This window comes from Neomonachus schauinslandi, chromosome 6 (genome assembly GCF_002201575.2).
Source record: "Neomonachus schauinslandi chromosome 6, ASM220157v2, whole genome shotgun sequence".
NCBI lineage: Eukaryota > Metazoa > Chordata > Mammalia > Carnivora > Phocidae > Neomonachus > Neomonachus schauinslandi.
The window spans coordinates 53,770,443-53,793,161 of record NC_058408.1 but is presented as its reverse complement, the minus strand read 5'-3'; the positions used below and the strand labels follow the sequence as shown (position 1 = coordinate 53,793,161).

At 37.3% G+C, this 22,719-nt stretch overlaps 1 protein-coding gene across 3 annotated transcripts in view; it reads left to right on the top strand.

Moving 5' to 3' along the window:
• The first annotated feature begins 1,727 nt into the window (after nt 1-1,727).
• SUCO (SUN domain containing ossification factor) overlaps nt 1,728-22,719 on the top strand; it is an 85,088-nt gene continuing 64,096 nt past the window's right edge. For 2 of the 3 annotated variants that reach the window (XM_044915953.1, XM_044915954.1), the window contains exon 1: nt 1,728-1,810. In XM_044915953.1, the coding sequence (XP_044771888.1) occupies nt 1,749-1,810 (62 nt within the window). In that variant the 5' untranslated portion in view covers nt 1,728-1,748. The remainder of the gene's footprint in view (nt 1,811-22,719) is intronic. The other variant, XM_021682870.2, reaches the window with a different exon arrangement.

Sequence of the window (22,719 nt, the reverse complement as noted above, 5' to 3'; positions counted from 1 at the left end):
CTCCCTACGGCCACATGGGCAATACGTGACCTATGCTCTAATACTATTTGCTTCAAACACTTTTTTTTTCCCCACTAAACATTATCCCATGTTCCACAGCACAGACAATTGGAGCCTCTCTTCCCCCATTTGTCTGGCTGCTTTCTGGGGAAGAGAGTTTTGAATCTCCCGACAGTCAAGACAGAAAAAAAAGAAACCACTGAGTTATACTTTTATATTTCTTATCTAATAAAAGAAGCATCCCTCGGTAGAAACTAACTTAGTGTCAGGGTCTGAAACGAATATATCACCAGAGACAGAGGATATATTAGGCCAGAGGCCAAACCTCTTCTCTGAGCAGAAGCGAACGCCTCTTCCTCTATACTCTCGGCCGTCTAAGAGAGCTACAAGAGGGGCTTGGGAAGAAAAGCGGTCAAACATTTTGGAATTTCAGGCAGAAACCGCTTCCGAGAGATCTTTAGGGACCCCAGTGGCATAAAAATCTAGAGTGGGCACACTGCTCGTTACTAAAGATTGAGAACCACTTTTTTGCTCCGCACAGTAGCAATAGGCGTGTGTTACGTGACCGCCTTCCTCGCTTTCGGTGAACTCCAGGACTTGAGGCTCCCTCAACGTGACCCAAGTTTTCCTTTCCTTCCCCTTTGCGGTGCACCCTAAGCACGAATCTATTAGAATGCAGACCAAACCCGGCAACCCCAACACAGGAATCAGGGGCGCTGAAAATCTCCCGACACAGTGGAGAAGCACCGAGAGACTTTACGCTCCAACCAATCAGGTGAGAGGAAATCTTGGCACACCCCCCCCCCTTCCGCTTACCAATCAGCACCTAACTCGATGGGCTGGGCCCATCGACACCGGGAAAACACCTTTTAAATTTTATTAGTTATAGCTTTTTTTCCCCACCGTCATTCTAGGCCATCCATCCCACGAACGGTGCTCAAAAGTGGAGAACTGAATATAACAATTCCAAAGCTGGTCATTCTGGCGGTGTGAAGCGAAACTATAGACCTCTCCCATCAAAACTGTGATTCTAGGAGGGCTAGGGAAAGGGAACGGAGCGTTCCGGAGAACAAACTACAACTCCCAAGGGGCCTTGCGCGGACTCGGCGCGCCCTGGGCGAGGGGGCGGTCCATTGCAAAGAAGACCGCTGAGGGTCATGGGGCTCCCCTCCCACTTCCTGAACATGAGCCACTGACCCGGCGGACTTTGAGGCGGGCAGGGCTCTCGCGCTTTGTGTCCTCCCCGCTCCTCCGCCAGAGACGTCGGAGGGGGCGTGGCCCGCGCGGAGCCTGGTGGGGGCACGAGCGCCGCGGGACGTGGGTGACGCGTCTTCTTCCAGCTCAGCGGAGTGTGAGGTGGCGCGGCCCCGCCGGCGATTGGCTGTAGAGAGAGGAGTACGCCGCGGCCGTTGGTCGCCGGCAGCACGGAGGGAGAGCCGGGCCGGGCGGGGGCGATATGGGGCGTCAGTGGCGGCGGCGGCGGCTGGAGGAGGCGGGCGCGAACGAGCCAGCGGCAGCGGCAGTCCCCGGAGTCTTCCTGTGAAGCGCCCCTGTCGGCGCCTCCGTGGGCCCCTCGGAGAGGGCGGCCAGTAAGCGAGCCGCTGAGGAGCCGCTCCCCCAGCGCCGCAGCCCTTAGGACTCTCGGTCCCATCCTCTCGCTCCTGCTCCAGCTCCTCCATCTTGGCCTCGGCAGTGGCGGCTGCCGGGAGGATGTGCCGCCTTCTGGCAGGGGGAAGAAGGAGGAGAAGATGAAGAAGTACCGCCGGGCCTTGGCCCTGGTCTCCTGCCTGTCTCTGTGCTCCCTGGTCTGGTGAGTCGCCGCGACAATACGGGAGTTTCCCAAGAGGGGAGAAGGGAGCAGCCCAGGTCACACCCCCAGATCATCTTGGCTTTCAGGGTGCGGGTCTCCCAGGCCTTTACGGAGCGACACACCGATTACTTCGCGCTGTCCCGCTGACTGGCCTGGCTGCGTTCTGTGCCGTTTCCACGGTGTGTTTTGGCATTTACAGAGACTAAGTGGGAGGGAAAGGTGCCTGAGTGGAAGGGACCACCTGAGTGCCTTTGTACTCAGTTACTTTGACCCTTGGGGACGGTGGGGTGTTGGGGTAGTTCTCAGATAAATGCTAGGTAAGTTGCTCGGGTTTACTGCCAGCCACTCGCTTTCAGCGTGATAAGGGGATGTGATGTGTGCCCGAGGTGCGATTTTAAAAACGTGATTGTCACGAGGGTGAGAGTAATGTACAAGCAGTAGTTCTGGGCATGTCTTACTGTCTTTGGCCTCGAGTACACTTGGGGTTGCTGTTCTTGGAAACTTTGGGGGGCGTTATGAAGCACTTTTCAAGGGGTAGATGATGAAAAGCCGTTGGTTTAGTAGAGTGTCTTAGGTGTAGTGTGTACAGTAGGTTCTGGTGGTGTGGCTTGAATAATGTCCCTTAGTAATGGGAGGTTAAGTTCTGTATTTTGAAGGCGGGAAGAGTGCTTTGTTCATAAAGTTTATGGAGTTTCTGTTGATCCCTGGCACATTTGGGTATCTTTGAGGCGCAAAGAGACCTTGACAGTAAAAGGATTGGTATCATTATACTGGGAAAAGCCATTTTTTCCCTCCTAGGGAATTTCTTTAGAGATGTGTGACGTTAGCTGACTGAAAAGATGCTTCTTTAGTCAAAGCGATTTGCTCTTTATTAAAGTCTAGGTAAACTGAGTCTCTTGTTTATTTCCGGAAAACACCAACAATGTGTTCATTTTTTCTGTGCTTAATAGATTCCAAAGATATTGAAGTTGTGGAGTTGTTGCTTACATAAAATAATAAAAGAGAGGAAAAGGAAGACACTTGCCTAGCTGAGGAATTTTGATTGGAAGATTGATAGAAGTTTTGGAGAACAAGACATTTGGCCTTTTGACTTTAATTCCAAGCCCTTTTAGTAGGGCTGCTGTCACCCTTTCTGCTTTTTAGTATCATGTTGGGTACAAGGAAGTGCATGCAGGAGATGAGTCCACTCACCCCATTTTAAATTTAAATTTGTAGGTGAGATACCAAAACCTTGTGTTCATTTCCACCTTTTCCTGGGGGCTGCTTGGTAATTTATAGGATACATATCATTTCTTTCTTCTTTCTCCTTGATCTTGCCCAACTTTAGATTATGTTATTCTTCACCAGCACTTTCTGAAATGGCTCATAGGGCAAAGAGGTTACACTTTTCATTCAAGTTTAAAATGTACCAGTATCTCTGATTTTTTTTTTATTGAAATATATTTGACATTGTGTAAATGTCATTGTGGTATTGTGTAAATTTAAGATGTATAACATGTTGGCTTGATATATTTATGTATTGTAATATGATTGCCATTGTAGTGTTAGTTACCACTTTTATCATGTCACATAATTATCATTTCTTTTTTGTGGTTGGAATAATTATAACCTAGTCTCATAGTAAGTTTAATGATTGTCATACAGTATCATTATCTATATGCACTATACGCCATATCACTCCAGGACTTAGTTATCTATTGGATGAAAATTTGTACCCTTATACATGATTTTTTTTTTTAATTTTAAGTAGATGGTGGAGAGGAAATCAAACATTATGATGTGTCTCCTAAAATCACTTGTGAATTTAAATTAACTATGCTTCTATTACTCTGTGTAACTTCTGGCTGTCTTTTGCTTAGGCTAACTTCAATATGGTTTCTCAGCTTTATTCATTAGTAATAGTGAGAAGATCACGACCTGTTAGGAAAAAAAATCAGTCAGCCTAGTATTGAAAGTAGTAGTCATAAAGTTCTGTAAAGTTTGTTGACTCTCACAGTGAAGAATGGATGTTGAGGGTTTAAGTAAGGAGTGAAAAGTTTAAGAAACTTCAGCTTAAATAATTGGATTAGTATATTTTGAGATTGGTTTGGACTGCCAAATTTAGGGACATTTTAATTATTCTTTATTGAAGCCATTAAAGGGCATTGAAAAGAAGATATTTAGGTTTGAGATTTTCTTGGAAGGGTGATGATGAGATTGGAGAAGAGGAGTGGTACATGGTAGTGATTGGCGGAGGGTATGTTATGTCTTTGAGACACTCTTCGTTGGGGAATTGAAATATTGAAATTACTGCAGTTATTCAACTGGAGGTCTAGTCCTTGTTATAGTCTGGTCTGTATGTTATTTCCCAATATCTCCATTCTCCCTTTACCAATAATGGATATGTTAAACCATTATAGGGTTAGATGTTTACAGAAGAGTAGTTAAGCTCCTTTTAGTAGCCATTTTTGTCTTTTTGACATTTATAAATTGTCCCCAAATTTTGTGATCCATTTCTTTTTTAAGCTGTATCATTTTGTAATTTATGAATGCTGTGTGTTCATACTACAGTTCTGTAGTTTCTAAGGTTCTTCTCCCTCCTACCGATATTACTGAAATTTTTTTACCCCTTTTTTTATACTCTCACACTTCTATAGATCTTGATTATGTCTCCCCTCTCCGTTTGTCTTTTCAGCCTAGAGTCCTAACCTTAGATTGCTTTCACACAAAACCCATTCTTCCATCTTATTAGTCATTCTAGTTGCTATTTTTTACTTTCACATATTTTATGTGATTCTTTATCAAGTAGTACAGAGTATTTTAGGCATAAACATACTGTAGCTGCAGCACAGAGTGATAATGATTAATATTGTCCTCTATCTCTGTGTCTAGCTTGTGGTGTGTATTTTACACATTTTAGTACATTCAAATCTTCACAACCCTATGAGGTAAGTATTATTGTTAACCTTATTTTGCATTTTATAGTTAAAGAAGTAGGTAAATTAAATAATTTGGCAAGGTTAAGCAGCTATTAAGTTTAGGAGCTCGGATTTGAATCTAGGCAGCCTGATTCGTGGCAGAGGATCCTGATTGTTGTCAAAGGTCAGAAGGCCTGTATTCTAGATATGGCTTCATCACTTACTAGGTATGTGTCTTTGGACATGGTATGTAATTTCTTTGAACGTTAATTCTTGTATCCTGAAAGTAGGAAAACTAATTGATTCACACCTCACTGGGTTGTTAGGAGAATGAAATGAGATAATACATATGACAGGTCTTTATAAAATAGTAAGGGTATATTATCTTTATATTTCACAAAATATAAATAGGGTATATAATCTATATATTTCATCATAAAATTATTCAACAAGGATTTTTCTCCTCCTTATTATGTATCATATGTTGTTATGGGCATTGAAAACCTAAAAATCGGGTGACCAGCTTATCCTGGTTTTGTCAGTGAAAGTCCCATGTCCCAGGAATCCCCTGGGGATTATTTCTTACTGCTCTTGCTAACAAGTTGCCAAAAATTTAGTGGCAGCATATATTTATTATCTTACAGTTCTGTGGTCAGAAGTCCAGAATAAGTCTTAATTGGGCTAAAGTCAGGATGTCAACAGAGCTGGCTCCTTCTTGAGTCTCTGAGGTAAAGAATCTGTTTCTTGACCTTTTCAGCTTCTAGGGCTACCTGCGTGAAGTCTGTGACTCCTTCCTCACATCATTCTAACCTCTAGCTTCAGTCTTCACATCGACTAAATGACTGATCCTCCTGCTTCTTTCTTACAAGCACTTTTGTGATTACATTGGGCCCACCAAGACAATCCAGGATTATAGCCCCATCTCAAAATCCCTAATTTAATCACATCTGCAAAGACTGTTTTAACATGTAACATATTCAGGGATTAGGACTCGGGCATCTCTGGAAGGCATCATGCAGCCTAATATACTACCCTCAGTCCTGGCAAACTGGGAAGATTGAGCAATCATCCTAAAGAGGAAAAAGATTTGGTCTGTGCTTTAAGCAGTGGATAATCAAAATTTTTTGAGTGTGTCCCCCCCTCAGTCAGTAAAACCATGTGTATGCACCATTTAATATGTGCTTAATTGTTTATAAGTTATGTGCATGTGCCAATATGATATTAGTATAATAGTATAATAATTTACATAAATTAGATGTTTAAAAAAGATGAGAAAAATGGACAGTCTAATACTTTCTATTAATAGTACTTTTTTTCCCTCACAAATAATTTCTGGTGAGAGCTTTGTGATTGACCAACTAGATTATTTTACATCATGATGTGATTGATGAATATAGCTTGTACTAGTTAAGAGTCTTAGCCCTGCAATTTTCTTGTTGACTTGTGCTTGTGTAGTTACTATCTTTGCAGTCTTCGCAGGAATTTTTTCAAAGCTAATTCTCCATGTTGTGAGAGTCAGTTTAGTTAAAACTAAATAATATAATCCCTAAGTTTACTTAATTGGGCACACATAAATGCCAGTGCCTCACAATGTGCTGGAAGTAAACACCATTTTGTGGGACTTCCACATTTTCCCACAGGTTTCTGACTACAGAGTCCCTGGGGTTATTGATGTGTGACCAGCTGACCTTCAGAACAAGTATAAATTCTTCTATTAAACTTAGTAAAGCTTAATTAATTAAAAAAAGACTTTTATAGAGCCATTTTATGTTTACAGCAAAATTGAAATTGAGTGGAAGTTATGGGGATTTCCTATATACTCTGTTCCCACCTTTGTATAGCCTCCTCATTAATCATCATCCCTTATCAGAGTGGTTTATTTCTTTAAGACTAAAAAAAATCTATTCTTCTTGCACCCAATAGGATCATCTTGGAGAAGCTCATATTTAGAGCTAATGAGAAAAACCTGACATTTAAACAGTTCTCATACATTTGACAAGTATAATAATCACAAAAAATAATTACAAAGATCTTTAGGAACACTAAGGGTAGAATTTGTATTCTAGATATGGCTATCACTAGCTGTATGTTCTTGGACGAGTTATTTCTATGAGTCTCAGTACTCATCTGTATAAATGGTTTGCAGGATGGATAGTTCAAAATGGAAGAATTTTGTTTCAGGTAGAGGCAAGATTCCTAGAGTATATGTGGGGAGAGATGGGAAGGGAGGCTAGAGCCAGGTTTTGAAGGGACTTGATAATTATGCAAATGAACTCTGATTTTTTAGCCTGGCTGAGAGTATGAGCCAGGGCAGTAGTTTAAGTAAGAGCATGAGGTCAGATTGATCTTTTAATTAGATCACTATGAGGATAGAATGGATTGGAAGGAACAGACTTTGGAGGCTGGAAACCCTAAAGTGGCAGTCACACTGGAGACACTTGATAGATATCTAAATCAAGGTGGGTCTGTTTTGTTTGCTTTTTTGTCCTTAGTAGTAATTTTTCTGAGTATGTTACCTAGTTTTCATTGACCTCAGAGGTAATATTTCTTGGCTTGTGATTTTATTTCTATAGCCCTTATGTCGCTTTTTCTTTGATAATTTTGCTGGTTTCTTGCTCATTTGTCAATATGCATAAGTGAGCAGAAATATAAGAAACAAGAAAAATATATAAGCAGTTATATCATTTTTAAGATAATTGGAAATATCCTTGAAAATCCTAACTCTGTCTTTTGTCTTTTGTTTGGAGAAATGATTTTCTTTGTTGTTTCTGTAACTTTTTTTTAAGACCATAAATCTCTTTTCTGAATAAAATAATATTCAAAATAAAATAATAAAGTAATCCCTCTTCTTTAAATCATTTGATGATTTTTTTTTTTTTTTAATCGTCTCTTGTCCTGGGCATGCAGTTTTTAGCATGGTGACTCTAGGTAATGATACTGTGTTGTATATCTTCAAGTTGCTAGGAGTAGATCTTAAAAATTATTACAAGAAAAAAAATATAGCTGTGTGGGGATGGATGTACTGAACATACCACAATATATACAAATATTGAATTATTATTTTGTACGCCTGAAACAAACATAATATGCCAGTTGTATCTCAATTTTTTTAAAAAAAGTCTTTCTTGTGGAACTTGATGTGAAAAACTTTGGGAAGAAAAGTTTATCTTTGTCCTGGGATATACATTCCAAAGAAAGTGTATGGTACTTAAAAGAGGTGTTGAGTTATTAAGTAGGAAAAGGTCTGTGAAAGAAGGTATGACAGGGAGGTACATCTTTGTGTAAAACTCCAACACTTGTGTTCAATAAAAAAGTGGCAAATTACTTATTTATAGTATCCTTTGAATTGTTTTTAAAAGAGTTGGATGTGTTTTATAATAACCTCTTTAGATTATAAAACATTTGAGGATATATCAGAATGGAGGCAGGAGTTGGGTTGGCTGGTAATGAAAAAAACAAAAGATACTAACACCTAAACATACCTTTGGACATCGGTTATTTCATTTTTCCATTGTTCATGAACTCCGAAATTATTCTTTCACTTTTTTCAACTGCATGAATAGAGAAATAGGTCAATACATATAGCTAACATTCTAGGGCTTGGAATGAAAGGGAAGAGAAAAATTTATAAAAAATTTAAGTGCTTTATTATTCTTTCAAGCCATCTTCAAGTAGAAACATATGTATGAAATACTTTAGTAGTTTATACATAAATGGAACTCTTTATTTGAAACATATATGTACATGTTGCAGATTGTACTTTGGTGCCAGTTGTATGTTGGTTTGCTTTTAAGGCCATATTTTAAAGTAGTTTCAAAAAATAAAATTGTACATGTTGCAAGGATATGAGAAATTGTTTTCAAGTATTTGCAGTATAAGACTGTTAATCCCTTGGGATAAACTTATTTCATAAATGCAGATTTTTTTTGAAAGCTTGATTTTATTTTAGGACTTTATTTTTGTGGAATCACTAGTTAAAATTGTTTTATATTTTACATAGAGGTAACACCTAGATTTGTTAGAAAATGTTTTGTGGCTTGTAGGTACTAAGCTAATTTTGTATTTCTTGTTATAGAGTATTTGTAATCTAACAGGAGAAAATATGTGAAGTGCTTAAAACAATGCCGTGCTCATAGTAAGCATTGTTATTTCTTTTTATTTCCTCTGGGTGCTTTGGTATAATTAGGAGGGCAGAGGTGTCAGGGTTCAGAAACAGGAATCCGTAAAATTCATTCAAAATGTCATTTAGTTACCAACAGTGTATTTGTTGTGGTGGGGAATACTGAAGAAGCAGGAGACTTGAGCTCGGTCCAATACAAGCTGGTTGTCAAAATACACATTCATACTAGTGTAGTGGAAAGGGCATAAAACTAACTCAGAGCTTGGTTGTAACCCTTTTTTTGCAATATTAATAGTGAGCCTTTATTGGATGCTTATTTATATTCTAAGTGTTTCATGTCCACCGACTTATTTTATTCTTTTTACAACTCTTTTGAGAGCCACGCCATTTAAAGATGAAAAAAGAGAGGCACAAAAAAGTTAACCTACTTGCCCAAGTTCTCACAGCTAGTAAGCAATGAGCCAAAGCCTAAGTAGGCTGAGTCTGAGCCTGTGTTTTGTTCTTATTTTTTATTTAAATTCAATTTAGTTAACATATAGATATTATTAATTTCAGGGGTAGAATTTAGTGATTCATCAGTTGCATATAACACCCAGTGCTCATTACATCAAGTGCCCTCCTTAATGCCCATCATCCATTTACCCCATCTCCCCACCCACTCCCCTCCAGCAGCCCTCAGTTTGTTTCCTATAGTTAAGAGTCTCTTATGGTTTGCCTCCCTCTGTGTTTTTATCTTAATTTTATTTTTCCTTCCCTTCCCCTATGTTCATCTGTTTTGTTTCTTAAATTCCACATATGAGTGAAATTATACAGTATTTGTCTTTCTTTGACTGACTTATTACTTCACTTAGCATAATACCCTCTAGTTCCATCCGTGTCATTGCAAATGGCAAGGTTTCATTCTTTTTCATGGCTGAGTAATATTCCATTGTGTACATCTTCTTTATCCATTCATCTGTCGATGGACATCTGGTGAGCCTGTGTTTTTATCACTACTCTATGCCGCCAGTAGTCTGAGAGATGGCCTTATGCAAGTTTCTTTACCTTTTCTTTGTGTGTCAGTTTTCTTATCTGAAAATGGGCATACTGGATTGCCTCAACTAGGAATGACCATTAGAATTATTCATGAAGTTTTAAAAAAATACACATGCCTAGCATTCTTACTTTGGGGATTCTGTCTCAGTAGGCTTGGGATATTCTTGTTCATTCCAGTCATTACTACTAGATTAGATTAATTCTGAGTTTTGTTTTTTTTTTTGTACATTTAACATTCTAAGATACCTGGTTTGAACACTTGTGAACAATACAAAAAGCTGAATTGTTCAGCAGGTGCTTAAAGAAGAGAAAAATTAGACCTGGAGTTGTCAGGAAAGACCTGACTTAAGTTTAAGAGAAAATAATATGTGGCTTATAAACTTTGCTTCTTTGGAATGTAGATGTTTCATGAACTGAAATAAGATGTACTGGTGCTGCTAATATGAATAATGGTCTTTTCCTAGTGTGGGGTGTATGTGTGTGTGTGTGTGTCTGTCTGTATTGGGTAGATAGTACTTAATTGTCAAGGAGAAAGAGAATAAAAGAGATAATGTACTTGATATAGGTGAGAGTGATAGTAAGTAGACAAGCTTGCATAGAAACTAAAAGCTGTATTTTGGGAATTTTAATGGGTTTTACAAGCTAACCCAAGGAATTAGACAGTAAAGATCGAGCAAGAGAAGTAGTGTTCCAAGAATGTTATTTTAACATCATTGTGCTAGAAATATTTCAGAAGAGAGAGACTTGGAGGGATGAATACTTAAAAAAAAAAAAAGGCAGTTGAAATAATTGACATTTATCATAACAAGTATTTGGTAGTAAAAATGAAGAGAGGGTGCATTGAGCAGAGTTTTGAGGAAGTAAATGATCTGGTTTGGACATAGATCGGCCATTGACGGTGCAATATAGTAGAAATAACATTGGTCTAGGATTGAGAAGAGAACTTGGTTTTATTTATTTATTTATTTTTAAAGATTTTATTTATTTATTTGACAGAGAGAGAGAGAGAGAGCAAGAGAGGGAACACAAGCAGGGGGAGTGGAAGAGGGAGAAGCAGGCTTCCTGCCGAGCTGGGAGCCCAATGTGGGGCTTGGTTCCAGGACCCTGGGATCATGACCCGAGCCGAAGGCAGACGCTTAATGACTGAGCCAGTCAGGTGCCCCGAGAACTTGGTTTTAGTTTGCCTCTAACAAGCTCTTGTTCTTCAGAACTCCCTTTCTGTCATCCATGTCAATGTCGAGAGATATTTACTGAGGCTTCTGTGTGGTTCTAAATAGGATTCTGGTAGATAAAACAAAGTTAGCTGCTTTCTTGGAGTATACTGGTTGAGAGAATAAATGCTAGGATCTAAAGTTACAAATCCGTGCAATAAAGTTCAAAGAGAGAAGAAAAGTTAATTGTTTTTAACTGAGGCAACTAGAAGAATTGGACATGTACAAAAAGAAATAGAAGAGTTGCAGAGGATTTGAATAGGATGAGCTGTTGAGATGAGTGGAATGATCCAAGTGGAATGATCCAAGTGAGGACATTATATAGGCACTTAAAAATGCAGACTTCTGATCTTTAATTTTCAATCAGACTGGGTGACTCAGTCGGTTAAGTGTCTGCCTTCGGCTCAGGTCATGTTCCCAGGTTCCTGGGATCCAGTCCTGCATTGGGCTCCCTGCTCAGCGGGAACTCTGCTGCTCCCCCTATTGTGCTCATTCTCTCTCTCGCTCTCTTCTCTCTCTCTCTGTCAAATAAATCTTTAAAAATTTTTTTTAAAATGCAGACTTCAGTGCATTTAAGAATTGGGCTGGAGTTGTCCTCATAGAAGGGATCATTTTTGAAACAGAAGTTTGACTGAACTTGGAGCTTCTGCAGATACTTAGAATAAAGAAAGATGCCAAGCAAAGTAAAGCTCTGAAGGGAAGGAGAGTGGTTTGAAATGAAAGATGGGAAGAGGTTTAAGGAGGTCATTTGAATGGCAGCAATATAAAATGTCTCAGATAAGGCTGAGAAAAGGGCCTTGTTTTCAAAAGAGGGAAGTAATTGGTAAAAGCTTATGGGAGTGGAAATAGAAGATACTTGAAGAGCTGGTAGGCGTGAGTTCTCACACATTTGATTGGCAGACAGAGAGATAGGAGAGGCTAGAGTAATCTCACCCTTATATGCTTCAACCCATTCTATACAGTGCCATGATTTATCTTACTAACGCACAATTTTGATTATGTCAGTCTCTTGCTAAAACATCTTTCAAAGACTCCTGTCATCCTGAAGAGTAAAAATGTAAACGCTCACCTTAAAGGCCTGAAGTCTGGCCCAAACCTACTTTTCTAGCTTTATTTTTCACTCTTTTTAGATAGGCTTTCTGTTATAGCATGAATAACCTGTTAGCCTGTTTGTAATTTATTTGGGGACCATCTTTGTAGTTTTGAGTTGAAAATTAAGGTCGCGAGGTATTGTGACTTAGGTTTTATAGGCTAAATACACCTGATGCAGTTTCTTAAAATATGTCATTATCAAGTAAGTTTAGTATATGTTTATCTTCAGCAACTTTGAGAACAATTGTATTGGCTGAATTTCTAATGGTATATGTAAAAACAGAACATACCATATTGTTTAATAAGTGCTACCCCATGCTGGATCCTTGAAATTATAGGTAAATTTAGTGAAACAATCCTCTAAAGATTTTGATACATGGAATAGTTAAGCTAAGAGAATACAAGACCAGTCCTACATCAGAGTGAAAATTAAAGATCAGAACTTTCGAAATTCAAAGGTTTGATTAGAAGCAAACAGTAGAATTCAGAGTTTTCTTCAGCTAAGCTCTGCAGTTCATGTGATTTGACTGGACACTGCTGTGGCAGCGGAAAAGAATAAAAACTGGGGAGGGAAACGAGCACAGTGTGACCTCTTGTGATCGATCAGCAGGTAGACCTCCCAGAGACAAGCAACCTTAAAGGAGCCCCCTAGCTGCTAATAGATAAAGAAGAATATGTCTTTTAATACATCGTGATTAAAGAAAGTAGAGGGCTTATGAAGCGAAAGCACTGGAGGCCCAGTGATCTTTTGGTCTCTTGGATTTTGATCGAAGTGGCTTCTATTATACCCATTTCCTACAAATCTCCCCGTACTTCATAGAATTTCTTGTAATTTTTTCAAATTTCTGGACAATGTTCAAAAGACCATAATTTTCACTCTTTTTTTTGTTTGTTTGTTTGTTTTTTTAAAGATTTTATTTATTTATTTGAGGCAGAGAGAATGAGAGACAGAGAGCATGAGAGGGAGGAGGGTCAGAGGGAGAAGCAGACTCCCTGCCGAGCAGGGAGCCCGATGCGGGACCCGATCCCGGGACTCCAGGATCACGACCTGAGCCGAAGGCAGTCGCCCAACCAACTGAGCCACCCAGGCGCCCCATAATTTTCACTCTTACCTGAAATTTTCACTCTTACCTTTCCCACCTTTATGTTTCATAGATATCTTTCCTGGATTGCCTTTTTTGTTTGTTTGTGAAGGGGGATGTAGGCAGGGCATTACTTTGACCACACTGCTGTAATTGAATGGCTGACACTATTTTCCATACTACGGATTAGATTTGTACTTGTGGTTAAGAAGCAATTCTTCATTGCCCAGTTCTGTTCTTTCTTTTACCATAAATTCCGTGATTACTGGGCTCTCTCCCTTTTCTAAGTTCTTATCCAAGCTGTTCCAATCCATAGTCAAAGGAAGAGTTCAGTAGATCACCATGCTGAGAACAGGGCAGTAAGTTCTTTGCCATAGAGATGCTCAGCGTTATGTGAGGAACAGAAATACAAACAATTAATTTCAGTTCAGCGTTGTAGTAAGTGCTCAGATATGCCAAAGGGTTGTGGCCAAACCCCAGATTGTGGAAATCAGGAATGTGTCCTAGTCCCTAACATGTTCCTGCCCCCAGAAAAAAGAGTAAGAATTTAGTCAGGTTTTGGATGGTGAGGAGTGGGAGCAGGGGCAGAATAGTCTTGGAAGACAGAGAAGCATGAGCCAGAGGCTTGGAAGCATGAGACAGCATAGTATGTGTTCAGGGAACAACTACAAGTAGTTCTGTATTACTGAAGCATGAAGTGGGAGGCAGGGAGTGGCAGAAAATATGAAACTGAGGACTTAGCCAATAGAAGAAAATTTTAGATATTTTAAAATATGCAAGGAAGCTTGAATTTTGTCATGGAGAGTTGATAAAAGGTTCTAAGAAGGAGAACAGTAATTTTGACAATTAGAGTTAGGTTCTTGGCAGTGTGAAGGGTTGATTTGCAGAGGTGGTAAGATAGGAATTAGGGAACTCTGTTAGGAGGTTGCTGTAAGTAAGAGATGAGGGCTTGAGCTAAGGCAATCGTAACAGGATGGAGAAATGGGTTACAGAAATTTGAGGTAAAATGAACTGTAAATAGTGGAGGGAGGATGAAAGAAAAGGAGTAGTATAGATGTTTTTCAGGTTTCTAACTTGAGGACTGGGTGGATAGGAGTATCACATGATGAGATCAAGGGTATAGGAAGAGGAGATTTGAAAAAGGAAGATTTTTGTGTTCAAGTTTGGATTTAGTTGTTTTGGAGATATCTTGGAACGTGAAGTGGGGGAGATTGAACTTTTAAATGAGGTATACAAGGAAGACTGAGAACAGAACCCTGGAAGCACTGGAATTTAATCTGCTGCAGTCCGCAGCTGCATATCAAAGGAGACTCAGAAGACTCTGAGAGAGATGGGAAACAGAATTGTATAATTTGACAAACCAAAGGAGAAGAGGGTTTCAAGTGGAAGCAGTAGTCAGAGGTGCCACACACAGCAGAGAAATCAAAAAAGGTAAATCCTGCTACTACCATAACTGATTTCAGTAGTTTAATGAGGGCAGAAATTAGAATTCAGCAGGCTGAGGGCTAAGTAGAAGGTGAAGAAATTGAGACTATAAGTATATGCTAATCTGGAATTTGATAAGTAAAAGAAGGTAGAAAGGACAATAGCTGATAACAGTAGTTAACATTTGAGTGCATATTTTATGTCAGACTAAGCACAGTGCATGCATCATTTTATTTTCCTCATAATAACTCCATTTTATTTATTAGAGAGAGAGCAAGCAAGCGAGCGAGTGTGCATGGGTGCACGAGCCAGGGGGAGGGGCAGAGGGAGAGAGAATCTCAGGCAGGCTCCACCCTCAGTGCAAAGCTGGATGCTAGGCTCTATTTTAGATCATGACCTGAGCCAAAATCAAGGGTCAGAAGCTTAATTGACCAAGCCACCCACATGCCCCGAAGTAACTCCATTTTAGAGTATCGATATTGAGGCTCGCAGGTTTTGTAATTTACCCAAGAACATACAACTAATAAATGGAGGACTTGGGAATCTTGACTCTGAAGTTCCATGTCCTAGCCACTATGTTACAAAACTTCATATTTCTATTGTTGCCACTATCTAAATCTGAGGTAAATGTTATTCCTCTTTTGTGATAGTTCTTATATTTTTGTTATGCTATAACTAGCCTTGACTAGTACCATCAATTCTTGAGTGAACAGATCGGTTGACCAGAGAATATTAAATATGAAGTATAGCAATACAGAAAGATCATAGGCTTTGGAGAGAGATAATCTAGGCTTGCAGTCACAAATTGAATGACTTTGGGCAAGTTAATTTCTGAGCTTTAGCTTCTTTATTTGTAAAAATTAGATTAAGACTTTGATCTAAAAGTCTGAATAAAAAAATAAAAACATAACTTTTTTTTTATTCTTATGTTAATCCCCGTACATTACATCATTAGTTTAAAAACATAACTTTTTTTTTCCCCCCAAGACATCAGGTGCTTAGGATCAGAGTTCTGCATGGGTCCCCTTTTTCACTCCATTTTACATGATTACTCTTTTATCTTCTATCTTCAGTGTCATTCTTTTCCCCATTTTAGGCAGTTACCCCAGAGTATATTTGAGCCTTTCTAGTCAGCTTGCATGTATTTATTTGATGTTTTCTTCCCAAATAGTCATGTTTTGCTTATATGTTATAAAATTTTACATAAATTGTATAATGCTATTAATCTCATTCTTTCTACTTTTTTTCATTTAACACTTTTATTTTAATTGCTTTGGTTATTAGAATCATCATTAAAATGAATTTTAAGTAGTTAATGATGTGGGAGATGCCCTCAGGAAAGCCTCATAATATCATTTATTCATTGAGCAGCACTTTGTGTGTGGCTGCTTCTAAAGAGAGACTATATGTTAATAAATGCATTTGGGTGTATTCTGTTCCATTTGCTTGTCTTTTGCTATCCCAGTACTGTAGTCTAGTTAGAATGGTTTTGTAATAAATTTAATTATCTGGCAAGGTGAACCACATGCCTTTGCTTTTTTTGTTAATTTAGCTATTCATGGGCCACTTTATTTCTGTATCATATTTAGAATGAATGGATCCTTCAGGTATTTTGATAAGAGTTATATTTGAGTGATGAATTGCTATCTTTACATTGCTGTCACCAGTATTCCATCTATGAACATATTAGATTTTTTGTGTATTTATTTCTTTATTGTATGATCATGACCAGAGTTAAAATTTTTTTATCTATAAATGGTTGTGTATTATTTTTCTTAGGTTAATTTCTAAATTGTTTATAATTTTTTTTATTGCCAATAGCTTATTTTCTTTTTGGTTACTGCTGGGAGGAAAATACAAACTTTTCTGTTTCTTAAATTTTTAAGTTGAGATAATTTACATACAATGAAATGCACATATATTAGTTCTATATGTAGTTGGATCAGTTTTGACAAATACATATACTTGTGTAACCTACCCCCCCATCAAGATACAGAACATTTGTATCACCCCAGAATGTTCCTCATGTCCTTTTCTAGTGAGTCCCCTGAAGCAACCTGTGATTTGATTTCTTTCACCTGTGGATTAGTTCTGCTAATTCTGGAACTTCATCTAAATGGAGTTATACAGTATTTTCTTGTGTCTGGCTACTCAGTATAATGTTGCTAAGATTTATCCATGTTGTTTCATTAGTCAGTAATTCATTTACTTTTATTGGGAGTAGTTAGTACATTCTATGAATATACTATAGTTTATTCTGCTGTTGGACATCTGGGCTGCTTCCAGTTTTTGGCTATTAGAAATAAAAGGTACTAGGGCCATTTTCATACAAGCCTTTTTGTGGACATAGTTTTCATTTCTCTTGAGAAATACCTAAAAGTGGGATTGCAAGTGCTGAAACAGTTGGGTATCGTATGCTTCTGGTTATAATACCCTGAGAAAAACACACCATCACTTATGAAGGATCCCATCCAGGAATATATAACCTGAATCTGGACATGAAGAAACATCAGACAAGCCTCAAATAAGGACCATATTATTTAAAAAATTAAAGGACTGTGTTCTTAAAAAATATCAGTGCCACATAAGGTAAAGGCCAAAAACTTATTTCAGGTTAAAGGAGGCTGAAGACACATGATACATGCAGGACATGATTCTGGACTCAATTCTGTAGTTGGGAGTAGTGGGGGGGGAATGCTATAAGGATATTATTGGGTTAATTGACAAAATTGCAGTATGGATGATAGGTTAAAGTATTATGTCATTGTAACTGAAGTTGATAATTGCACTGTGGTTATGCGAATATCCTTATTCTGTGGAAATACATAGTAAGGTAGTTAGAGATAAATTAAATGGAGAGGGAGAAAGAAAGAGTGTGAGAAGGAAGATGTGAGAGTGTGCTATGAGCAAATGACAAGTGATGGAAGAAATGAGGCAAAATGTTAATAGGTTGATATGGTTTGTGTATGTTCTTTGTACTATGCTGGCAATTCTTCTGAAACTTTGAAATTATTCCCAAATAAAAAGTGAAAAAAACAAAAACAAAACCTGGTTTGGGATTTTTCTCTTCTCTGTGTGAGGTATTGATTAATCCACTCAAATTTCTTTAATTTTCATTAGTTTTGTACTTTGTGCCAATTTTGCTATTTTTCTAGACAAATCCATTTCTTCTAACTTTTCAAATATATTGGTATTTGTATAATTTGTAATATTTTATAATTTTAAAAATCTGTTTTATCTGTGGTTATTTCATGTTTTTGTAGCATATTTTGTTAATTCACATCACCAACTCTTCTTGATCAGTTTTGTCAGAGATTTATCTTTTTAACATTTTCTTCAAAGAACCAAGTTTTGGTTTTCTGAATCTTTGCCTTTTTCTTTATTTCAGTGTTTTCTGTCCTTATAGCCTTCCTTTTTATTTTATTTTATTTTATCTTATTTACACTCTTATCTCTTTGAGTTGAAAGATTAGCTCTTTTTTTTCAGGGTTTGTCTTCCAATGTGTTTAGAAGCATAGTTTTCCTGCTATTGTCTTACCTGCATCCCACCAATTTTGACCAGTAGTCCTCCACTATAATATTTCATAATGTTCCTTATTATTTCCTCTTTAACAGAAGGATTATTCTGCTGCATCATTTGTGTTTCTAGACTTAGAATGTTGGCTTTTTGTTACTTCAAATATTGTTGCCATGTGGTTGGAGAGTATAGTTTATTAGATCTTCAGTCTTTGGAATTTGAGTCTTCTTTTGAAGTTTTAGTATATGATCAGTATTTGGGAAATATTCCATGTGTGCTTGAAAAGAATGTTTAATTTGATTTGTTATAAAGTTCTATATTTTTGATCAAGCTTGTTTCTTATATATAATATAAATCCTATGTTTCCTTAGTTTTTGTCCATCTCTTATTTTGTAAGAGATAATTTAAAATAGGCTACCAAGGCACCTGGGTGGCTCAGTTGGTCTAACTCTTGATTTCTGCTCAGGTCATGATCTCAGGGTTGAGACTGAGCCCTGCGTCAGGCTCCATGTTGTACATGGAGCCTGCTTAAGATTCTCCCTCTCCCTCTGCCCCATTTCTCCCAACCCCCACGCTTTCTCTTAAAAAAAAAAATAAGCTACCATAATTTTTGATTATTCTGTTTTCACATGTAGCTTTGGTTGTTTTATATATTTTGAAGTGATACTGTTGGGTGCATATATATTTATAATCGTATCTTTTTACTAAGATAATTAAATCTCTTAGTGACATAATGCTTACCAATTTAATTGTTTTAATTAGAATTGCTACTTATTTTTTTTCATGTTTTCTCAATGTATCTTTACTCAAATTTTTAATGAATTGAAAATTATGCCTAACATTTCCTAACAAGCCTCTGTATCTAACATAATATCTGGTAAGTATTGGTAGTCTTAAGTGCTTATATAGTTTCTTCAGTATAACTCAGAGGGAAATATTAATTCATTTGAAAGTTTGACAGACTCCAGTTTAGTTTTGCCCTCTCCCTGCAATTATTAGGCTTGGCTCATTTGCATATTAACATATTCTTTATTGCACATTAATGGAATTTATTATTGCATTATTTTGCTAAACTTCTTTGATAAGATTATAAAAAGTAATTGTTTAAGGTAGCTAGGTCTGTATTTTTGAGCTAGCAGTTGTAAAACACTCTCATTCTAAGCCATTGGTATTAAAAAATGGTGTTTCCTCAATCACTTATACATTAAAGAATACTTTCTCTCAATGAAATATTTTTTTTGTCACTTTAAGGCTTAATTCAGTTGCTATATCCTCTAGAAAAAATTTCCTGAGTCCTTCTCCTGTTCTCTTCAGTAAGAGCTAATTAATACATCTTTTACTTAACATTTACATTTTAACCACTATTTTTTGAAATACATAGTTTTAACATACCCTTTAAAACAGCATAGTGCCTAGCAGTATTAGACTGTAGGTTCCCACTGCAAGAAAAACTTAAGTCACTATACATTCAAATTGAAAACCTTTCAAGAAAAAACTATTAGTGTCATCTGGATACGAACATTCATTCCTTCCACATTGTGGTACTTTTTTTTTTTAAATCTAGTAACCATTAAGACCGTATCTAAAAGAGCTTTTGTGGAAATAATAGGCAAATAACAAATATTTGTCATTAAAATAGATGAATATATATTTATTCTATTAATACATGGTAAGCCTATTTTTTGGAGAGTGAACAAAAAAAAGAAACATTAATGATATAAATACGAAATTAAAATGGAGTGCTCAACAATTGCTAATATTTCTATTGCTTTTAAGCTCATACAGTTTATAATTTATCCATATGCTTTTTGTCCATTTTAAAGAATTCTATTCTGGCAACTGTACCCAGACAGGTATTACAATAATATATGTAGAAAGTAAATACAACACTGAATTATTATTTTCTATTTAAAAATGGATGGAATTCTAAAACTTTTTCTTATGGGAATTTAAAGACATGCCAAAAAAAGTATAGAAGGAAGAGTGTAACAGGCATGTACCTGTTGCCTAGCTTCAATAATGATTAGCCTTTTGTCAATCTTATTTCATTTCTCTCTGCTCCACTTCTTAAAACAGCTTTATCAGGGGCATAATTGGCCTACAAAAAACTACATAAATTGTACAGTTTGATACATCTTGGCATATGTATACATCCATGAAACTATCCAAGCAATTAGTGAACATATCCCCTTTACGCTCAGGAATTTTCTCATGCCCTTTTATAATCCTTTCCTCCTGGCTTCCTCCTCCAGGCAACCACTGATTTGCATTCTGTAGCTATAGTTTAGTTTGCATTTTTTGTATTATGTAAGCGGAATCATACACTATATACTATTTTTTTTTTTATCTGGCTTCTTTCACAGAAGAATTATTTTGAGGGTGTTGTGTGTTTCAAATTCATTCCTTTTTATTGCTGAATAGTATTACATTGCATGTCTGTAGTACGAATTGTTTATCTATGTACCTGTTCATGGACATTTGAGAGTTTTTTCCAGTTTTTGACTACTATAAATAGAGCTCTTGTGACCTTTTGTGTTTTCCTTTCTCTTGAGTGAATACTTAAGGGTGGAATGGCCGGATCATATATAAGTGTGTTTCACTTTTAAAGCAATGCCAAATTGTTTTCCAAAGTGATTGTACGATTTATATTCCCATGAACACTATATGAAAGTTTCAGTCCTTCCATATTCTTTGCAACACTTAGTATGGCCAGTCTTTTAAATTTTAGCCATTTTAATAGGTATGTAGGGGTATCTCATTATGGTTTTGATTTGCATTTCTCTATGACTAAGGATGTTGAGCATCTTTCACTTTTATTTGCCATCCCTGTGTCTTCTTTGGTGATATGATGGTGAAAATCTTTTGCCTGTTTTTAAAAAATTAGGTTGTTTCTTATTTTTTTTTTTTAAAGATTTTATTTATTTGCTAGAGAGAGAGAGCACGAGAGAGCATGTGTGTTCACACAAACACAAGCAAGGGAGCTGCAGGCAGAGGGGGAAGCAGGCTCCCCACTGAGCAAAGAGCCCGATGCGGAACTTGCCCCCAGGACCCCTGGATCATCACCTGAGCTGAGGCAGATGCTTAACTGACTGAGCCACCCAGGCAACCCCAAAATTGGGTTCTTTCTTACTTGAGTTTTGAGAGTTCTTTACACTGGATACAAATCCTTTACCACATATATGCTTTGCAAATATTTCCTCCCAGTCTGTAACTTTCCTTCTCATTTTAATAAGTGTATTTTGTGGAACAGAAGTTTTTAATTTTGAAGTTCGGTTTCTCAATTTTTTCTTCCATGGATTGTGCTTATTTTTAAAAGAAACTTGTGGGGCGCCTGGGTGGCTCAGTCGTTGAGCGTCTGCCTTCGGCTCAGGTCATGATTCCAGAGTCCTGGGATCGAGCCCCGCATCGGGCTCCCTGCTCTGTGGGAAGCCTGCTTCTCCCTCTCCCACTCCCCCTGCTTGTGTTCCCTCTCTCGCTGTCTCTCTCTGTCAAATAAAATCTTAAAAAAAAAAAAAAAAGAAACTTGTATTTTGGATTGATTTTAGATTTATAGACAATATGCAAAGGTAGTACGAAGAGTTAACTATATACCTTTCACCCAGCCGCCCTGAATGCTAAATCTCACATAACCTACCCACATTGGGGAGGGCGGTCTACTGAGTCTACTGATGCTAATGCTAATCTCATTTCCAAAAAACTCAGAACTTGGAGTAATAGGATTTGATTTATGATATTAAAAACAAGGATCTGTTGGTCTTCACAATAACTGTGGATATTAGGAATTATATATACACACACACACATAGTTCCTGATGATAAAACTAGTATATGCTTGTGGTAGAAATTTAGACACTATAGAAAAGGATAAGAAATTAAGGGGGTATCACTACCAAAAAGCTAACATCCAGTTTTGGATATTTGAAACTTTGGTTGTCCCAAATACATACCTACCTACCTACCTACCTACCTACCCCCCCCACACACACATCCCCCCCCCCCCCGAGAAACAATGTAAAAGTCTGTCAGTAAAGAAGTACATAATAAATAATGATGCATCAGTATGAGGTTTTGAAAAGTAATATATTCTTGTGGTTCAAAAATCAGAAGACATAGAGTATTTAGTAAAAAATGCTCTTGTATTTTTCTTGTGATTCTGCCACCCAGTTTTCCTCCTTGGATGCAACCAAGGTAGTGCTTTTTAAAAAAAAAAATCTTTCAAAGAAATGTATGCACACACAAATACCTTTAGTACACATGTATACATGGTAGCCTACTAAGTATGTATATATTATTATGTACCTTGCTCTTCTCCCCCTTTATTTTTTTAGTTTTAATTTTATCAAAATAGTATATCCATATGAAAGTCAGATAGCTCTAAAAGATTTATTTATTTATTTATTTTGGTTTGAAAGAAACCACTTTCATCTCTTGGCTGATTAATTTTATATTCTTTGTCTCTAAAATAATTGCTTTAATGTCAGTTTTAGGTATTCCAGTGCAGATGATCAGATTCTTTTTACTATATGCTGGT